General features: G+C 38.7%; 1 protein-coding gene across 1 annotated transcript in view; it reads left to right on the top strand.

Annotated features, from left to right (window-relative positions):
* The window catches only part of TM7SF3 (transmembrane 7 superfamily member 3), a 40,833-nt gene extending 21,893 nt beyond the window's left edge, over window positions 1–18,940 (top strand). The window contains exons 6-13 of the mRNA XM_069489841.1: window positions 755–932; window positions 7,041–7,127; window positions 9,133–9,213; window positions 9,820–9,972; window positions 13,169–13,266; window positions 13,853–14,015; window positions 15,258–15,535; window positions 18,532–18,940. Of these exons, the coding sequence (XP_069345942.1) occupies window positions 755–932; window positions 7,041–7,127; window positions 9,133–9,213; window positions 9,820–9,972; window positions 13,169–13,266; window positions 13,853–14,015; window positions 15,258–15,520 (1,023 nt within the window). The 3' untranslated portion in view covers window positions 15,521–15,535; window positions 18,532–18,940. The remainder of the gene's footprint in view (window positions 1–754; window positions 933–7,040; window positions 7,128–9,132; window positions 9,214–9,819; window positions 9,973–13,168; window positions 13,267–13,852; window positions 14,016–15,257; window positions 15,536–18,531) is intronic.
* The last annotated feature ends 2,119 nt before the right edge of the window (window positions 18,941–21,059 follow it).

Genomic DNA, 21,059 nt, shown 5'->3' with positions numbered 1-21,059 from the left:
GCTATGTAATACAACTTTACAGAACGTTTTCTTATTTCAGGGTGTGTTAGACAAAAATAAGTGGGTTCTCTATGTGAGATGTTAACAGACTTTGTCTGTATCAGCTCTGTAGCTAGTAGTAAAAGCTAACATTTGCTGAACACTTACCCTGTGCCAGACGTTGTGCGCAGTTCCGAGGAGAGAGCAGTGAGCAGGATAAACATAGTTCCTGCCCTTAGTTGTTTATAGTCTGGCGGATGAGAAAACATTATTTTGCTTTATTCTAACTAGCATTTACACATTATTTATATCATATTTTACTTAAACTATTAACGTTTAACACTATACAAACCACTTTGGAAGCATTTTGTGTAAGAGCTTGTTAGTGATTAAAGCACATGCAAACTGTGTAGGATGGTCTTTTGACGGAGCTAAATGGGTGTATATTTTAAATAAGAACTGTCTAGGGAATGGACACACTTGAAGCTCAGACTCGGGGCGTCGGGGAGGCATGGGCAATATATATAACCTGAACTTTTGTACCCCCATAATGAGCTGAAATAAAAAAAAAAAAAAAAGAAACTAATGAATGGTTTGTCATGGAAAATATTCTACAAGAGTATATATAATTAAATAAATCCTAACACATCAATAAAAATGTTACAAAAAAAAATTGTAATTTAATATTACTCCTTAGTAGTAAATGGGATGTAGAATAGCTTTTTTTTTTTTTTTTTAATTCTAAACACTAGTTACACATTATTTTTGGCTTCAGGTGGTAACTCTGACAGCTGATGATAAGACAAGTGTTTCCTTCTCCTCCCTCCGTGGACAAGGTGTCATTTATAATGTCATTGTTTGGGACCCATTTCTAAATACGTCTGCTGCTTATGTTCCTGCTCACACATATGCTTGCAGCTTCAAGGCAGTGGAGGGTAACTGTGCTTCCCTTGGTGAGTATAAGGCTTTAAGCTATTACAAATCTTCTTTGGCTTTGCAGGTCTATGTCAACTAATATAGAACTTCAAGATATTCAAAAATGCCTTTGTCTAGTTTTTATTCATTCATTTAACAAATGCCTTTTGAGCCCCTATGTTGTTTCCTTCTCTGTTTCAGGCACTAGAATACAGCAGTGAACAAAACAGCCACAATTCTTGCCCTCCTGGAGCTTCTATTTTAGTGGGGGAGATGAGATGAGACAGACAAGATAAATTTATAAAATATGTAGTACATGAGAAAGTGATGAGCACTAAGAAGAAAAACAAAGCAGGAAAGGGAGATAACAAGTGGCAGGGAGAGGAAACTTTGAGATAGCAGGGCCAGGGAGGTCCTTGCTGTAAGGTGACATTTGAGTGAAGAGCCAGCGCAAGGCAGGGAGCCACACATGTGCTAGGGGGAGGTGCCTGCTGGGCATAGGGAGCAGCCCGTGTGTCTTAATGTTTTAATGGGAACACTTGCTGCTTTTTGAGAAAAGATGTGGGAAAGAGCAGAAACAGGGAGATTGGGTAGGATGCCACTGAAGTAATCCAGGTAAGAGATGACGGTGGGTTTGGTAGAACCAGGCCAGTGAAGGTGTTGTGAGATCAGTGTGTGTGTCTGTGTGTGTGTATTTAACATTTTGTTTTTATTTTTATTTATTTATTTTTTTTTAAAAAGCCAGTCAAATTTAGCAGTGGGGGGTTGAATACCAACTTTAGTGACACTAATGTTAATAAGTTCTGATAACCCACTACCATCGGACCAGCCTAACATTTTATTTTTAAATAGTGTCACAGGAAGTATGCAAAAATAATATAAAGAATTTCTGCATAATCTTTATCCAGATTCCTAGAATGTTAGTTAACATATTATGCTGTTTGCTTTTCATTCTCTCTGTCTTTGTCTCTCCCCCTTGCTCTCCTCTCACTCTTTCTGTTTACAGGTGACCTTTGAACAACATGGGGATTAGGGGGTGCCAACCCCCCCACAGATGAAAATCTGTGTATAGCTTTTGACTCCCCCCAAAACTTAACTGCTAATAGCCTACTGTTGGCCACTTACCAATAACATAAACGGTTTATTAACACATATTTTGTATGTTATGTGTATTATATACTGTATTCTTACAATAAAGTAAGCTAGAGAAAAGAAAATGTTATTAAGGAAATCATAAGAAAGAGAAAATATATTTTCTATTCATTAAGTGGAAGTGGATCATCATAAAGGTCTTTACCTTCACTGTCTTCAATTGAGTAGGAGGAGGAAGAGGAGGATTGGTCTTGCTGTCTCCGGGGTGACAGAGGCGGAGGCATGAGAGGCAGGCACACTCAGTGTGACTTCTGTTAAAAAAAATCTGTGAATAAGTGGACCTGCAGAGATCAAAGCCATGTTGTTCAAGGCACAGTTATATATATATACATATGTGTACATACACACATACTATTTTTTCTCTGAACCATTTGAGAGTAAGTTGCAGACTTAAAAACCTTTTGTGTTTATTTCCTTGCATAACTGTGGTAAAATTATCAATAGCACAGAGTTAACATTGATAACCTACTGTTTTTAATCTATAGATGTTATCAAATTTCACTACTGTTCCACTAATGTCCTTTATAAGAAAAAAAAAGTTTTTTTCCTGTTCAAGGTCCAATTCAGGATACTATGTTGCATTTAACTATAATAAGAAGTCTCTTAGTCTCCCATAATCTGGAATGATTCCTCAGTTTTTTTTTTCTTTTGTTTTTCAAGACCTTCACGTTTTTGAGGAATACAGGCTATGTAATTTTTTAGAATACTCTCAATTTGGGTTAGTTTGACGTTTCCTCATAATTAAATTTAGATTATGCATTTTTGGCAGGGATACAAAAGAAGTGATGTTGTGTCCTTCTCAGGAGACACTTGTTTGTCCCATTGTTGGTGGTGATGCCCTGGCGTACTTGGTTGGTGGTGTCTGCCAGGTTTCTCCACTGTAAAGTAACTGTTTTCCCATTTAAGTTAAGTATCTTTGGGGGAGACGCTTTGAGTATCCGTAAATATCCCGTTCTCAAACTCTCACTTGCTAGTTTTAGCATCTAGTGATCATTATCTAAAACATTTATTACTAGGTGGTTGCCAAATGACATTTTTTAAATTTCATCATTCCTTCTATGTGTAGTAGTTGGCATTCTATTAATATAAGGAAGAGTTCTCCCCACCCTCCCATTTATTTATCTATGTCTTTATTTATATAGGCCTGGACCCAGAGATTCCTGTATCATTATCTGGATTGTAATCCATTACTGTCATTTATTTTCATGTTCAAATCTTCCTAGATTTGGCCAGTAAGTGGCAGGATATATTTTGAAATAGGGTGTACTGGTGGATTGGATGAGGGGTTTGAGAGAAAGAGGTGTAAAGGACAACTTTGTAGTTTCTGGCCTGACCAACTGGAGAGAGAGAGTGTTTGTTCACTGAGGTGGGAAAGACTGTCAGAGGAGAAGGTTGGGAAGAGTTCAGTTTTGGACATGTTCAATTTTAGAGCTCTATTAAGCCTTCACGGGAGATGTTTAATTGACAGTTGGTTATATGTATAAGCCTGGAATTCAAGGGAAAGGTCTGGGCTGGAGATTATCGTGGAAGTCATCAGATTAAATATATGGGACTTAAGCCACAGACAGATGGTATCATTTATGGAGTATGTAGAAAGGGAGGAGGTCCAAGGACTGAGCCCTGGGTACTCCAGTGTCTAGAGCTTAGGAGTTGGAAATCCCACTAAGGGGGCTGAGAAGGAGCCGCCAGAGTGGTAAAAGCAAAGTGGTGTTTTTTGTGGGTTTTTTTTGTTTGTTTTTTAAGCCAAGGGGAAAAATTGTTTTGAGAGAGAGTGGTCAACAGTGTCACAGGTTGCTGATAGGTCAGCTAAGAAAAGAGACTGAAAATGACCCTTGGATTAGCAGCATGGAGGCCACTGGTACCAGCGATAGCTGCTCCAGTGGAGTAGTGGGGCAAGAGCCTGACTGGAGTATGTTCAAGAACAAATAGGAGGTGATGATAAACATCGATGAAATTGGAGAAAGTGTTCAGATAGCTGTTTAAAGGGGTTTTGCTCTAAAGAATAGTCTGTTGTGTTCAAGCCAGGGATTAGGGTTCTCTCCCTCTGCTAGAGCCATATCCCACTGCTGAAGAAAAAAACAAATCAGTGGCACTTGTTAAAGCACAATGAGGAAGACTGTATTCAGGGTGCGGGGGGAGTATTGCAATAGGTACAGGGACCACCACGATGGAGTTTGGCAGTGGCGGAGAGTGATTGGGCTCAACTCCTAACACCACATGGGCAAGTGGAATTTATAGTCAGGGAGCAGGGTGGGGGTCAGTGGATGGAAAATTACTAAGAGGAAACGTCAGGGGTAAGGGGGATTCCTATGAAGACAGGCCTGGGTGATCAGACATCACCTGGGGGATGATGGAGGATGAGGAACCTGATCAGATATCAAGTGTGATCAGATATTGAGGGTGGGGGTTTCTGGCTAAACTTTCATATCAGAGTTCTTGCTGAAAGTGGATTTTACAGGCATGTGCACAGATGGCCCTAGGAGAAGGTTCCGGAGCCTGGCCAAAGTTTGGCTAAGCACACGCTCTTTGCCACCGCCCAGTTTTCCCCTGCCACCCACACTCAAGATCCTTGAGAGATACTATGCAAGAGACCTAGGCAGATATAAGTTTTGTGTTTTTAACTGATGGACTGACTCATGTCCGGGTTTCCTCTGTTTCTTTCCCTTGAACCCTTTACACCAGAGCCCCTTCTCATCAGAAAGGTCCCTGGGCCCTGGCTTAGGTGATGGAGATCTTTGATCTAGTTGTTCTTCCTGCCCACAGTTGAACCCTCCTAGTGCTGTTGGACCTATTGTTACTTTCACGTTCAAGCTCAGTGAGTACCAGAGTGCTTTTCCTGAGCTTGGAGGAGGGAGGATATATCCACCTTGCCTTTTAACTAAAACCTTGGCCTGTGTATCATAACCTCTAGTGACACTGTGATGGTTAAAGACACTCTAAACTTTGGCTTTCTCTTGTCTTCTTATTCCATTTGCTCTTCATTGCCCCCAAAATGACTGCCTATATTGTCTCTTGTGTTATAATATCTCTAGATTCTACTTTTTATGAAACCTTCCCTACGCTCTGATTTTACTTGCTTTGTTTTAGAGACAGGGTCATGCTCTGGCACCCAGGCTGGAGTGCAGTGGTGTGATCATAGCCCATTGTAACCTTGAACTCTTGGGCTTAAGCTATCCACCCACCTCATCCTTCCCAAGTAGCTGGGCCTACATGTGTGCCACCATGCCCTGCCTAATCTTTTAAAAAAAATTTTGTAGAAGTGGGGTCCTGCTCTGTTGCCCAGGCTGGTCTCGAATTCCTGGGCTCAAGCAGTCCTCCTGCCTTGGCCTCTCCAAGTACTGGGATTGCAGGTGTGAGCTACTGCACCCAGAAGCTGATTTTACTTGTATAATTTTTTCTCTACCTCCTACTCTTCATTCTCTACCTTCTCTGCCTGCCTTCTTGGCACTGTGATAAGGGGTTCTATTTAGTTCTCTCTGGTGTCATGGAAGATTTAACCGTGTGTGTCAATTTTTATTGGGTTGGAAGACCTTACTCTCTTGGTGCTTGTACTTGCTGGAAACTTCTATCAGATTTTCATTTAACGAAATCGTCCCTGTGAACTTAATATTTTTGGTGTAAAAATTAAATCCTAGAACAACAGTCAACCACAGGTCTGAAATAAACAGAATGTGGTGTTTTTAATCTTTCGTTTAATCTTTGGGGCTCCTCATTCTCAGAAAAGCGGATTTGTAGGTATATATTAAACCCTGCAAATTCTGGTCTTCCATCTCATGTTTTTTATTTAAGTGTATGTGTTCATGGTATCGCCATCTGAGCTCTTAAAGATTTCGATGTGGTTTGATTTGTGGCAGGTTTGCGTGACATTTTTCACATGAGATTGTATAGATGTTTTTGTTTTTAATTTTAGTTCAGAGATTATTTTCTTGTGTTTATCTCAAAGGAGTCACGATGGTGGTAAACTTAGCATGTTTTTCTCTTTAATAAGCTGTACATTTATATTAAATATTAAATGTGATTGGTATTTGTATTTAAGTTTGTAGCTATTAAAAGATCATAAGAATAGGGATTCATTGACAGCATGAAGCATATTGTGTTTTATTCTTGGTTATAATGCATCATTTTCCCCAAAGCAATATGTATAATTGATAAGATTGGTAGCAGTTTGTACATGTGTGATTTATAAGTATAATACATGTTCTTTATTTTTATGTGAGTTTCGGTTTAAATTTTTTATTGTGGAAACTCCAGTGAGCCTCCATATACCAATTATCCAGGCTTAACAGTTTTGGTTCCTGGCAATTATCATGTTTCAGCTACACTCCTACCTGCTTCTCTGCCTCTCCATCCTTTTTTATCACTGTATTATTTTAAAGCAAATCCCTGGTCATCATTTTACTCAAGTATTTCAGTATGTATATCTTAAGTAACACTTAAAGATAAGTGTTATTTAAAAAAAATAGAACCACAGTATCCTTAACACAATTTTCAATTAAAAATATCAAAAATAATTCTTTAATAGCATCAAATTAATAGCCAAGGTTATTTTTCTCCAGTCATCTCATTTTCCACAATTTGTTTGAGTAATATTTCAAATATCTATACATTGTATTTAGTTGTATCTTTTAAATATCTTTTGATTCATAGCCTCCACCCTTTTTTTCCTTGCAGTTTATTTGTTGAAGAAACAGAATTGTTTCAAATCTCTGCTCCTCTCCCCTCCCCGCCCAAGACTATGTCATAGGAAGTGTTACTATCTCTATCAGCAAGCATGCATCGTCTCTTTTTGTTATAGCAGCAGCTGCCATTGATTTTCATTGCCTGCATGGATTAATTCACCAGGGGTGGCAAGGGTATTTTTAAGATAAGTTTATAATATACATGTATGGAATAAGTCAGTTTTCATTTTGCTTTGTTTATAAACGTTGGTCTACTAATTCAATACAAAGTATCAAGTTGGATGTATTATCCACTAAATTTTCATTATTTTTTAGGAAGAGTATCTACCAAAGTGTTCTTCACTCTTTTTGCCCTGCTTGGTTTCTTCATTTGTTTCTTTGGACACAGATTCTGGAAAACAGGTAATATGTCTGGTGTAGTTGCTGTTTACATTTCTTGTGGTCTTTTAAATGCTGCTGGGGAATTTATGACCTGTAAGGAGAGTAAGCTCGCACTTATCTCTGCTGTCTTCATACATTGGTGGCTGGGTTTTTTCAGTAACGATTCTACTGAGTTACTCTGCATTTTTTCCCTCTTCTCTCAACAGTGGAGTGCCCTCCTCTTACTAAGAGGGGAATAAAATTTGGTTTGTACAGTGAGCTTCTTCAATTGCTAGTTGACTGAAGATAACTGAGACTGGAAATCAGGGTGTCTATGTAAAAATAGGTGTGGATTTGGGTGCTGGTGGTTTCCTATGAATCAGGCCACAGGGCTGCAGTGTTATAGTGAGATTGAAATGTCTGCTCAGACCTGGGAGGTTCAGAGGCCAACAGGAACTCCAGGACCCACATCAGTGAAACATAGTGGGAGAGCGGAATATAAATCGTTACCACTAAATTGGTTTGAATTCCTAGAGCTGCCTTTTATATAACTCATGTTTTCAATTACAAAAAAAAAAAAAAAAAAAAATCCTCATTTAATTAACAATAATCAATAACTGATCATCAAGGGTAAACATAATCCAGATCTAATAAAGCTCTTTGAACTTGTATTAATAAATTGTTTGAAACAGAAACTCCTTTTCCTCTATTATGACACTTTTTTCTTGACTAACTGGGAAGAGAGTATTATGAAGAATATTTAATACTTTAAAGTGTAGAATGATTTTTTTTTTTTTTTTTTTTTTGAGACAGAGTCTCACTCTGTTGCCCAAGCTAGAGTGCATTGGTTTATGTCATCAGAGTTCACTGCAACCTCAGACTCCTGGGCTCAAATGATCTTCCTGCCTCAGCCTCCCAAGTAGCTGGGACTACAGGCATGTACCTCCATGCCTAGCTAATTTTTTTTTTTTTTTTTTATAGAAAGGAGATCTCACTTTTGCCCAGGCTGGTCTCAAACTCCTGGCCTCAAGCGATCTTCCTGCCTGGCCTCCCAAAGTGCTAGGATTACAGGTGTGAGCCACTGTATCTAGCCATCAAAGTGTAGAATGATTCCATAACAAAGAATTTAAATGCTAAGTTGTGGGTAAGGCCCCAGAAATATTGCTAGTGTCTATTTATTTATTTATTTTTGAGACCAGGTCTCGCTATGTGGCCTCGGCTAGAGTGCAGTGGCTATTCACAGGTGAAGTTATAGTACATTGTAGCTTTGAGCTCTTGGGCTCAAGTGATCCTTTCTGTCTCAGCCTCCTGAGTAGCTGGGACTACAGGCTCCAGCCACCATACTTAGCTCTCAGTTTTTTTTTTTTTTTTTAATGTTAATATATACCATTTTATATATATTGAAATTGAGATAAAGTATGAATACTACAAATAACAACTGAGGAGAACTTAAGAAAATAGGTAGAGCTATGTCCTTCATAATCAGGATTCGGCTTATTTGTGGGAACAAAACTATCTCTATGCTTGCATTACCAAGTATTTTAATGGGTGAAGGTAATGACTGATTATTCATTCTGAACAGGAAAGGATGAATTAAAAGATCTAAAAGTCACATTTTGCTTTGGAATACTTTTTTTTTCCTTTCAAATTTCATTTTTGCTTATGTAACTCTTGAAATTTAGTGTGTAATTTCAGAAAAGACATAAGTGACAGAAATACTATTCTTGTTTTAAGTACAAAATATAAATATATTAAACTGAGCTATGAAATTAACAAGTAACAATTTAATAATTGAAACTGACCTATATATAAGTGTATCCTATAGTTAATACTTTAATATTACATCTTTTTAATAATAATTATTCCCAATGACTTCTAAATTTCTTTTGCCTTTAGATAATTATTTTTCTTCTCCAAATGCCATAATGTATAAATTCTAGGAGCTTATGCATGTACTTGTAGATTAGATACTTAAATTGCATTGTAAAAAGAGTGCCTGACCATATCTTGTTTTGCTTTTTTCCTTTCCTGGCGGTTTGCTACTTAGAATTATTCTTCATAGGATTTATGTTCATGGGATTCTTCTTTTATATACTGATTACAAGGCTGACACCCATTAAGTATGATGGTAAGTGAAAATTATACAGTTTAATTGGATGTTAAAAAGGAAGATGCTGTTTACACTCCACCTTTCCTTCCTGTTTGACCTGTATTGTGTGTGATATCCTATTACGAATGTAAAATAATGGGTCTCCTATGCGCTAAATATCTTTTCTAACTCATTCCGACCTTTTATTCTGGGTTTTTAATCTGCATGGTGAATTCCTTGGTACTTAAGGAAATGAAGGGCCATGTTGATTATAAACCTGTATTCTGGTTATGTGATATGTTGAAGATATGAGATGTATAGCAATCAAAATATTAAGATTTTCTTTACCTTGAAACAACTCCCCCTGCCCTGTCACATTTAACAGAACGCTTGTCATCTTTGCTTCCTCAGTCCTGATTTATTGACAAGCCAAGGCTGTCACTGATCCTTTGAGGTTTAGCTCCTTGGCTAGTTTCCACATCTCAGCCCAGCCCCCTCCCTAGAGAGGGCTGCTGCATGCCAGCTTCATGGCACCACTGAAGAGCCCTCCGTGCCCGACCTGCAGGAAGGCTAAGGTTGCACTGCTGATGGTATTGTGTGTCTAAAGTGTGCTGTTTGAAATGTTCTTTTTCTCCCTTTGTACAGTGCGTCTGATTCTGACAGCCATCGCTGGAAGCGTTGGTGGCATTTTCTTGGTAGCTGCGTGGTGGCGATTCGGGATCCTCATGCTGTGCATGCTGTGTGTTGGACTGGTGCTGGGGTTCCTCGTCTCGTCGGTGACTTTCTTCACTCCGCTGGGTAGGAGATGTGTAACTGATGTTTTGTGTGTTCGAGTCGTTGTTGGATTTGGATCCTGGAGTGGAGTTGTATGCCACCACTTCTCCTGGGGAGTTCCCGAAATCTGCGCTGATGATGTGGCACTTTTAGATGGGGCCAACACAAATAAGAATCCTCCTCCTTCAAAGGCACACTATGTTAGATGAATTATAGAATGTCTTTCGAGGTAGCTTTGTATCTATTTGTCGTGATAAGGTGTGTGTTTCCCTTATAATTAATGGAGATAAAGGGGACTCAATATATGGCAGAACCAGGGTCATTCTTTTTTAAACCCTGGAACTCTTTCTTAAAGTGACTCTTGAACAAAAGCCTAGTATATCTCAGCGCTAACTTTGGCGCTGCTCTGATGGCAGCTGAGTTGGGGACCCTGGTGCTTTGTTTCCAATCTTCTCCTGTCCCCTCCCCCTCCACTCCCACCCTTCGTCCAACTCCATGTGTTCCTGAGCTACCTAATTCCCCTAGGGCAGTAGCACAGGGATGGTTCTGTGGGTTTTTGTTGTTTTGAAGTAATTCAATTGCCATCAGTCTTTAAAATCTGGTTAACTTGTGAATTAACTTTCTTTGTCATTATACATTAACTTAGATTGTTGTCAAAAAGGGTGAGAAAAAGAGTATTTACATTCCAAGGTACTCTATTAGGCTGCTTCCTCTCTGTGATGTTTAGTTTTTATATTACAATATTAGGTTAAAGTTGATGGAAATGTTAGATATAAAAACATCTGTCTCATGAGGCTGTCAGCTCTTGAGAATGTGGGATATAACAGAGAGCAATTCATGTGTCCTTTGGCTCTCTAAAGATGTTTGGTTTTTTGTTTGTTTGTTTTTAAGACCCAAGAGAATTGACAACTTGTGTTTACCGACTATCCAAGGTCCTTTGCTCTGACTTTGGGAAACCCATAGCCAAGCATATTTCTCCTGATCCCCTTGCAATAGCCTTTCAGTGTGATGAAAAGTAGTGTTTAGACTTGGCTAAATGACAGGTGCACATGAAGGGTGTTTGTTGAAAATATAGATTCAAGGCTCTACTCTAGATGTGCTAAATCAACTTAATGGGCTTCCTCCTTTATTGTTGCTTAGAGGATGGAGAGAATTTCTAGTAGTTAGAATTTCTAGTAGTTAATGTGCTTTTGATGAGTAGAATGAGCATAAATTATGAAGTCAGGAAAAAACCCCGCATGTGCATTCTGACTCTGTCACTAGTGCCCCTGCTAGCTTATAACCTTGGACAAGGGACTGAAGTTTTCTTTCATCATCTGTGAAACTATCTCATAGGATAGGAGTGAGATAATATAAAGAGAAATGTCTCTTAATTTTCATCTCTATAAAAGTATCCTACAGCAGTTAGATACTTTTTGACAAACTACTCCTATTGGTAAAAATAATTTTAGTGTAAACCCTTTGTATATGTTCACTTATAAACTTTCTCATTGCTCAGTGACAGTTACAGTGATCATCTCCTTAATGCTAGTGTGTGCAAACCCATATTTTTAAGCATTAAAATTTGAAAGGTATTTGGCTGACCCCTCGGATCTGATTAGATTACTACTGTTTCACCTTGTGGGGGCAGCAAAGAGTTTATACTCGGAAAGTGTCCATTCTTCACATGCATGCATCTAACTACTATTTTCAAATCCCTAGATTTCTTGAAAGACTTTTTTTGTAAAGCCATGTATGTATTTTGTGAAGATTAGTATAGTTAAACTAGAGAATATGACCCATAAATTCACCTCACTACAGTATGTTGCAATTGGCTTTCAGAGAATGTGGGGTCCCGAGGTCTGATCTTCTGGCCAAGGGACTCCCACTCTGACCAGGATATGTGGGTCTTGAGATGTGGGGCCATTTGCAGATGGATGGAATGGTGGTGCTGATGTCAGTGTTAAACAGTAGCCAGGCTGATGTTCTGGTTTTCTAAACTTAAGTTATAAAGAGGAGTTTTCACATATTCATTCTGGGTCACCCTAAGGCAGCAATCCCCAGCCTTTTTGGCACCAGGGACCAGTTTCATGGAAGACAATTTTTCCACAGACTGGTGAGGGAGGGATGGATGAGGGATGAATGATTCAAGTGCATTACATTTATTCTGCACTTTATTATTATTACATTGTCATTTGCCACTCACTGATGGGGTTTTGATGTGAGTCTGCAAGCAATTGATTTATTATGGTCTCTGTGGAGTCGAACCTCTCTGCTCATGATAATCTGTATTTGTAGCTGCTCCCCAGTGCTAGCATCACCACCTCAGCTCCACTTCAGATCATCAGGCTTTAGATTCTTATAAGGAGTGCGCAACCTAGGTCCCTCCATGTGCAGTTTACAGCAGGGCTTGCACTCCTATAAGAATCTAATGCCGCCACTGATCTGACAGGAGGTGGAGCTCAGGAGGTGATGCCGGCAATGGAGAGTGGCTGTAAATACAGATGAAGCTTCCCACTGACCCACTGCTCACCTGCTGTTCGGCCAGGTTCCTAACAGGCCACCGACCAGTACCTGTCCACAGCTCCAGAGTTGGGGACCGCAGCCCTAAGGTATGCTGCGTTTTGGAGTCTAGCAGAAGGAGGAGGGTTTGGCAGGAGCAGATAAGTGGTTAGTCCCTGTCTTTGCTGATGCATGAGGAGGTCACATCTTACAGTGTGCAGTGGCTTGGCAGGATATGCTTTAATGGTAAAAATCTATTAAATGGGTTTGCTGCTTATGTCAGGCTCATAGCTTAACTCTGAATACCTTTTACTTGTATTTTTTATTCTGCAATACAAAATCATGAAATCATAGAAATTTAGAGCTAGAAGGGATGATTTAGAGCTTAGAGACAACATAGCTCAATTTTCTCATTTTATGAGTTAGGAAATAGAGCCCAGGGTCACAGAATAGAACAGCTTAGACTATTCCAGCCTCTTCTAAATTACCCTGTTTAATAAGTGCAGAGCATTTACCTGCTTGATTTCCTTGCCCCCCACCCCCACCTTCTAAACCACATCCTTCAAAGAAGATTGTATTGACAGTTAAATGAAGAAAATCAGAATTCATTTCTAGTTGCCAACATATTCCCTGGTTGTTACTTTAAACCTTCGATATATGTCTGTGTTCAGATATTGAGGAAATGAAATTTAACTTGGAGAACCTGTTGTTTACTCTTGGTTTCTCTTTGCTTTTTCAGGAAACCTAAAGGTTTTTCGTGATGATGGTGTGTTTTGGGTGACTTTCTCTGGTATAGTTATCCTCATTCCAGTAGTTTTCATGGGCTGCCTAAGAATAGTAAGTGTTTCACCAGAGTTAGTTTTATTCATTGTTATTGTCTGTGCCTTCAGCTGATGGCTTGCTGCATCATTTTGCATGTTTTATTCACTGGGGAGGGCTGTATGATTTTCTGTATCCGATGACTGCTTCTAAATAGCCTTGTTACTATGAAAGCAAAGGAAGTTCTATTTATGATTATCACAGACTTTCATCAAATGGAGCATCACTATTGATAAGCTTTTAACAGTGGGAGCAAAGTAGTGTAACGACCTGATAGGTCATTACTTCCAGCTGTCTCTCCAGAAGAACGCTTCTTCCTCTAATTAGATTTTATTATTGAAGTTCCTTCTATTGGGAGATATTTTCTATCATATTTGGATAAGCTAAACCGTGTTTTAAGAACTCACTATGGATGTCGAAGGTTGTTTTCAGGTTATTGAAAGATAACTGGTAACATTTATTCAGCTGTAATGCTGGGTCTGGTCTCTTTCCATGTGCCCTGAGGGAGCAGAAGTGATTCCCTGTGATGGAGGCCAGTGATGAGAGTTAGAAACTATTCTTGTTCTACCAGGGATGACGCCTAAACCCTTTCGCTCTCCCACAGCTGAACATACTGACCTGTGGAGTCGTGGGCTCCTATTCGGTGGTTCTGGCTGTTGACAGTTACTTGTACACAAGCCTCTCTCACATCACGTTGAATGTACTCAGGAGAGCACTCAACAAGGATTTCCGCAGCACTTTCACAAATGTGCCTTTTCAAACTAACGGTAAGACTCTTAAATCTGAAAAGCAGAGTGATAGTCCAGTGGGAGTCTTGGCCCACCTGTGCTAACAAGAGCACTTGGTAACTAGATTGAAAGGAAGTCATCTGGGACAAAAGGAGGAACACACCATACGGTGATATGAGAGCCCTCTGTTAATGATAACTTACCATACAAGCAAAGAATTTAAATTTTTAAGGTGGTTACAGTTCATACTTCTAAAAATCTACTAAATGAATTTTGTTAAGAAATTTCTAAGCCAGGATTATTTAGGTCTACCTGGTCAGTTCTCAGTTGGGAGAAAAATGCTGACAGTAAAGATGTTTGACACCTTACAAGTGGGGGTGGGATGTAGGGATGAGAATGACAACCTGACTTAATTTTTAAGTTATTCCCTTGTATCCCTCCTTTATTAAGCATGCAGTTTGCTAGTTGAAAGTAAAAGTGACTTTCAATTAGTGTTGTTTCTTCAATTGTGATAATGGCTAGATTTCCCACTAAGTTTTTGAAGAAAAAAATGACTACCACATTAAATGTTCACAAGATTGGAAGAGATGTTGATTTCAGAAATGTTAAAATGTGAAGGGTAGAAAAGCAAGTCATAGAATTGAAGATATGTCATATATTTGTGATTATTATAAATTTTTTAGGACAAATCTTTCCCACCACCATCCAGAGCTTTCCCTTTGGATAAGGGGTTGATAGTAGAGACCTTGAAATCCATGTGACTTGGAAGTTTTAAGTACAAGACAATATTTTGCCAAGCCTTTTGCTATAAGCTCATTATGCTTTGTTGAATCTTTTCATGCATTCCTGTATCTACTCTATATGAGTGGAGTAGGGTCCCATATAGAGTGTAATGCGAATTAAACAAGCATAGTGGTATCTAATGTTCCGTGACATCCACATGTGAAGTATAACTAGATCACCTTCTTCCTCCAAACCCCCTCTGGAAAAACACACAACTGTACCTGCAGGCACTAGTCACAGTGTTGGAATGCCAAAGATCCAAACCACCGATTCTTTTACAACCTGTTTGGACTTTTCAGATGCCTGTAATAGAAAATTTCTAGCTTCAAAAGACTTGTAGCTTCCCCACTGATTCCTTGGTTTGTAAGTGAGGAAATGCATATATGTTTAGACTAACTCCCCAGGAAGATACAGATTTAGTCTATGAAGGGTTGTGTTATTATATATTAGGTTTGAAAATACTAGAGTTCAAACTGTGCTTTTCTACTGTTTTTTTAGACTTTATTATCCTGGCAGTATGGGGGATGCTGGCTGTAAGTGGAATTACATTACAGATTCGAAGAGAAAGAGGGCGACCGTTCTTTCCTCCCCACCCGTACAAGTTATGGAAGCAAGAAAGAGAGCGCAGAGTTACGAACATTCTGGACCCCAGCTACCACATTCCTCCATTGAGAGAGAGGCTGTGTGGCCGATTAGCCCAGATCAAAGAGCTCTTCCAGAAGGAACAGCCAGCTGGAGAGAGAACACCTCTGCTTCTGTAGATGCCCAGGAACTTGGTCTGTGTGCCTCTGCTTTCGTGTTTATGCCCAGGCTGCTTCTGTCTTAGAAGAGATCAGGCATATATCTGTGCTTTGCATGATATTATGGTGTCTTTAATGATAGATGGTAAGGGTATGCTAGGGAATTAGGATGATTCTAAGAGAGAGAATGAGAAAGATGACCAAAAATTTGGTGGCTGGGAGGCTTTCCCTTATTTCCAAATACTTGAGATATTAAACTTATTGGTTTACAAATATATGATCAACTTACTCCATTAAATAGGGACACTAAAAAATATTAAAAAACAATGATTCTTTTGCAAAGCCCTGGTGTTTCTTTTTATAACTCCTTAAATCTCTCACCTGATTCTGTCTGAACATGGAGGGGGGGGCGGTTTATTTAAGTGTTATACTGAATCTTTATTTGCCACCATGTTTGGAGATTTGGGGATTTGGTACTGGGCATTTAAACTTCAGAATATGAAAAGAGGAGTTACTTATTTTCCTACTAAAAGCAGTCTGATTACTTAGTGGCATGTCTTTCTTAATACCATACATTATCAAAAAGGTATACCCTTTTTTGTGGGTTTCAGTATTTTTAAAATTTTTAATTGTGATAAAAAAACACATAAAATTTACCATCTTATTCATTTTTAAGTGTACGATTCAGTAGGTTCCCTTTGTTTTTGTCTTTTATTGCTTAAAATGGTGATTTAAATAGCTACTAAATTATTTCAGTTATTTGAAGATAGTTCAATTTATATCGATAATAGAACTTTTATGTGGATGATTTATTTATACTCCAAATAATGGCCTTTTTTTTTTCCTTTCAAGGCCTTTTAAGATAGTATTGACAGGTGATCTTTAAATTGCATTAGATGACATATAGATTAGGAAACAAGTTGACCCCTACATTAATCTATATTGCTATTAACAAGGAAACCTTGAAAAGTTTTGCATTTCATAGTTTGTTCTTTCTGCTAAATTAGCTGTTTAGCATGGGCATAAAATGCAATTTTTAATAATTTCTGTGTGAAGCCTTTGTGCCATCTGTGTTTTAAAGTGGTGAGGACGGTGTCAAAAAGGATTCAGGTGTTTAGTGTGCTGCTTTTAATTAGGCTCTTGGATTCCGTGAGGAGCATCCCTCAGTTTGGACACCCTTGTTTCACCACCAGAAAGCACCTGGAAGCCCTGGGCTGCATACCTACTGCTCATGGCCTTTTCTCAGTCAGCTGTCAGGGTGCTGAACTGTGAGCTGGTGACTCTGACATGCCTGAGTGATATTAAGGCTGGTGAGATGGTTGTTGCACACGTATTTGTCAGTTAACCACTATTTAAATGATGCTGCTTGTTAGAGTTTTCTCAAAGTACAATAGATTTTTGATGTTTCAGGTAATTGGGAAAATCATGAACTTTTAAAAGTGTTCTGGGCAGGATAAAACAAAATTTAAAAATATAGAACAAATCATTTTTGCTTTGAAAAATTCAGTGCAGGTGTCAATTTACAATTTATTCTGTTATCCTACTGTCTATAACTACAGCAACACTTAAACTTGATGAAAAAATTTTTTTTATAATTTACTGTAGAGATTCTGGCTTCTACTGTACCTTTGTACATTCTAACAAAGTTATATGGAATGTTTGTGAGTTATCTTCTGTCCCATCAGAATGCACTGCCAGTGAAGACTGTAAAGGCAGAACACACCTTTTTGGAGGGAAGATACAAACTGTTTAAAATTTTTCATGATAATTTGTGGGTGATAAAAAGCCAGTTTGTATAGTTTTATAATAAATACCTATTTTGGAAAAAAGCTAAAAAGCCTCATTATTATAATATTCTTATAAAAGTTTTCACTGATTATATTTGAACCATAGCGATAAGACATGAGAACAGTTTCATAGCTATAAAAACAATTATTTAATCTGGACAATTTAGTTTTTTTAAAAAAATCAGTTAAGGATAATTGAAATAACAGGAAATGAAGAAATCTGGGGCAGTGTGCTAACATTTACATTCTTTCTTAGAAGGAAAGCTGATTCCTTCTAGTGGATTAATTTGTGTTGGTGTTATTAGCACTTCGGGTGTGTTAAACTGAAGAAAACTAGCAGTATCACGGAGAAACCTGTTAAACTATTCTTTAAATGTTTTCAGAAAATTCTGATTAACCTGTTATAGGTTAGCCACCAGGTTGCCAAACCAGCTAAATGGAACTATAGGTCAATTGAGTTTTCAATAGCAGGTGGAATAAAAAACTGATTCTAACAAAGAAACTGCCAGAATATTAGTCCTGGAAAGGACTTTGGAGGTCATGCTCTCTAACCTCTTTATTTTACAGCTCAGATAATTCTTGACCAAGGAGTTAATTAGATGAAGTCATAGAGTTAGCTAATAACAATGCCCAGACCCAAATTGAGAAGCCTGACTCCCTGTCCACATGTGCTTACACTCTTGTCATGATGAAGATGTAAATCACTGATTGTTTTAAATTTTCTTCTGCAAATTGATAGGATGTTCCTAATGTTAATATTTATTGCTATGACCTCTCCTTTTGGAAATTATTTTATACAGCGAAAACATGTTTTTCCAAGTTAATTCAGGTCACGGGCCATTTCTTATTTCTTTTAAATGACTGGTACATAATCGACATTTAAGTTTTTCCATATCCATAAATATCTCCATAGCAGCATTTGTATAGATCTTTTTGGTATAAGCTTCTCCTTGATGATATACTTAATACTTGTTAGTAATATTCATTAAAACTCACAGTTCTTGGGTCTAATTTCATGAGACCTGGGCCTTGCCCTGGGGCTTAGTCCTTGTTGGGAGGGCGGCTTCCTGTGTTTCCCTTTATGTTATAGACTGAACTGTGTACCCCCTACCCCAAATCAATAAGTTGAAGCACTAACCCCCGATACCTTAGAATGTGACTGTGTTTGGAGATAGGGCCTTTAAAGAGATTTAAGTTGCAGCCATTAGGGTGAGCCCTAATCTAGTCTGACTGATGTCCTTATAGAGGAGGAGATGAGGACATACAGAGAAACACCAGGGGCATGTGGTCACGGAGGAAGGACCATCTGAAGAGGCAGCAAGAAACCCCAGAGGAAACCAGCCCTCCTGGCACCTTGATCATGGATGACCAGCCGCAAGAACGGAGAAAATCACTTCTGTTATTTAAGTCACCCGGTCTGTGGTATTTTGTTATGGCAGCCCTAGCAAAGTAGTACACTTTGCAGATCCTTTTACCCTGACTGTTGATTGAAATACCTCTTGGCATTTTGGCCGCTGTATTTGCAGGACCACTCTTTATGAGATTGACATAAAGAAAGGTTCAAGTTAGTGGAAAATCTGGACTTATCCAAGGACTACAATGTAATCATTACACTGGGGAGGTTGGCAGGTCTGGGCCACACTGTATCAGCACAAGACGCAAAATTAAAAAAACAAACAATGAAAAGTAGTTTTTGACTTGGATCTCACCTTCACTCATTCAATAAATATTTGAGTTCTTATGTTCCAGGCATTGCCTCAGGCACTAGGAAGATGACAAAACAATACAAGCATGGTCTTCAATCTTAGGGATTTGAGAGTAATCAGTGAAACAGACACTAGTTACACAAACGAGGTATAATATGCAATGAAAATTATAATAGGGTAGGGGTAGAATCTGGGATGCCAGGGAAGAATTCCTTGAGGAAGTGACATTTAAGCTCAGACATGGAGGTATGTAGGAGTAGCCAAACCATAAACAAAAGCCTGGAGGCCCATGGAGGGCCATCAGGTAGTGTCACCTGGATGCCCAGCTTGTCATTATAGCCCTTCATTTTGGTGGGTTTTCAGGGTCATCGTTTCCAGTCTCAGCTTTTTGGCACTTTGAGCAGGATGTTGTCAGGCTTCTCTTGTTAAATTTTAACTGTACCACAAAACTGCACAGAGCACAGCTTGCCTTGTTATTTACCTTGCTGCTTCAATTCCTCCCAAGACCCTAGAATTTAGCAGTTGTTCTCTGGGAGGTGGGTCAGATGCCAAGTGACAAGCTATGTCCCTCAAAGTCATTTTTTCTATTCCAGAGTCCTGTATATCATGAGTATAATATATCTGTTGCCCCCAGGGTGAATCCCTTCCCTTGGAAAATTAAAGAATGGCCATAATTATCTTTTTACTTTGGAGTCTTTATGGGGTAAAGGCTTTTGCTATCTCACATGAGGTTCATGGGTCCTGCTGGTAACAGATTCCATTGCCCAGACTTGCCTGCCTGTGCTCTGACCTGCCTGAACTCATGGTGGACACTTTGGGAAGAACATGGATGCCTGTATCTGGGAGCTTTGAGCAAACAGGGCAGAGGATCAGAAAATGAACTCAGCTGGAATAAGCGAGATGCACTGTCCAGTGTGCCTCTGCTCCCCGTTCTACATGTGCTGTTTTTGGCAATTGAACCAGGACTCTTTTTAAAAAAAGGACCAACTGTCTCATTTGGGGGGAGGAGACCATCCATGTATCAAAATCCTTTCAAACGACTAAAATATACATATTGTCAAGGCTAGGCATAGGGTTCTGGAGGAATAATTTCAGGAACAGGGTTGAAGGCTTCCTTTCTCTGAAGAACTATATCTCATCTTGCTTATTAATGCCTGAAGTTTTTTCAACCAGGATAGTATTCCATTCCACAAACCAGCTCTCTCATCTGAAATCCTTCAATGATACATACCAGTGATTTTCTTCCTACTCAGTGAAGATAATGTTTTTATTCTCTTATGTCCTACATATGTCTAGAGTCTGACATGAACTAGGAACAAAAGCCTTATAACGTTCATTGAGATGTCTTAAAATGAGCACATTCTAGGAAGTTAACATTTGAGAAACTCATTTACTCAAGGGAAAATAACTCGGTATCACATCAGCCACTGATTTGATAGCACTGAGAATTTGACCAGAGAGTGGTGCTAAAATCTGAAACCAGGTGCTTTATCTGTATTTTAAAGTAGCCAGCTCAACATATATACAAACGAAAGCAATGTGCTGAGGTTTGGGGATTATGTACAACCACAAAAGGGAATAATCTCTTAGGGAACATGATTTTAACCAGCTTGCCAAATATAGTCTTCTTATCAGTGTCTTATGCTCAAGAAGTATATTCTGCATTTCAAGATTAGTATAATTTTATTCTGGTTACAGTTCTACCTGTTGATACTTGTTTTAATATAGTGAGTTGTATGAAGGGTTTGGCTGCTCCATTACAGTGTGGGTTTGCTGTTTTCCATTTAGAAAAAAAATTTTCAAGGGATATTATTAACTTAAAAACAAAAACCAAGGTGAAGAACCAAGCTGTATACATATGTTTAAAAACATTTGTAGGTAAGTTTTCTGATTCACAAGAAATGATCTCTGGGAAGACAGAGCTTGTAGTAAGAGGCTGACTGAACTGTGTATTTTTTGGTATGCTGGATATTTTTTTTTTTTTTTTGGTATTTGTGAGGAGGGGTGCTCCATTGCCTTTTTTTTTTTTTTCTGTTGAGACAGAGTCTCACTCCATTGCCCTGGGTA

Source organism: Eulemur rufifrons, chromosome 16 (genome assembly GCF_041146395.1).
Source record: "Eulemur rufifrons isolate Redbay chromosome 16, OSU_ERuf_1, whole genome shotgun sequence".
Classification (NCBI taxonomy): Eukaryota; Metazoa; Chordata; class Mammalia; order Primates; family Lemuridae; genus Eulemur; species Eulemur rufifrons.
This window is presented reverse-complemented; position numbering and strand designations above follow the sequence as displayed.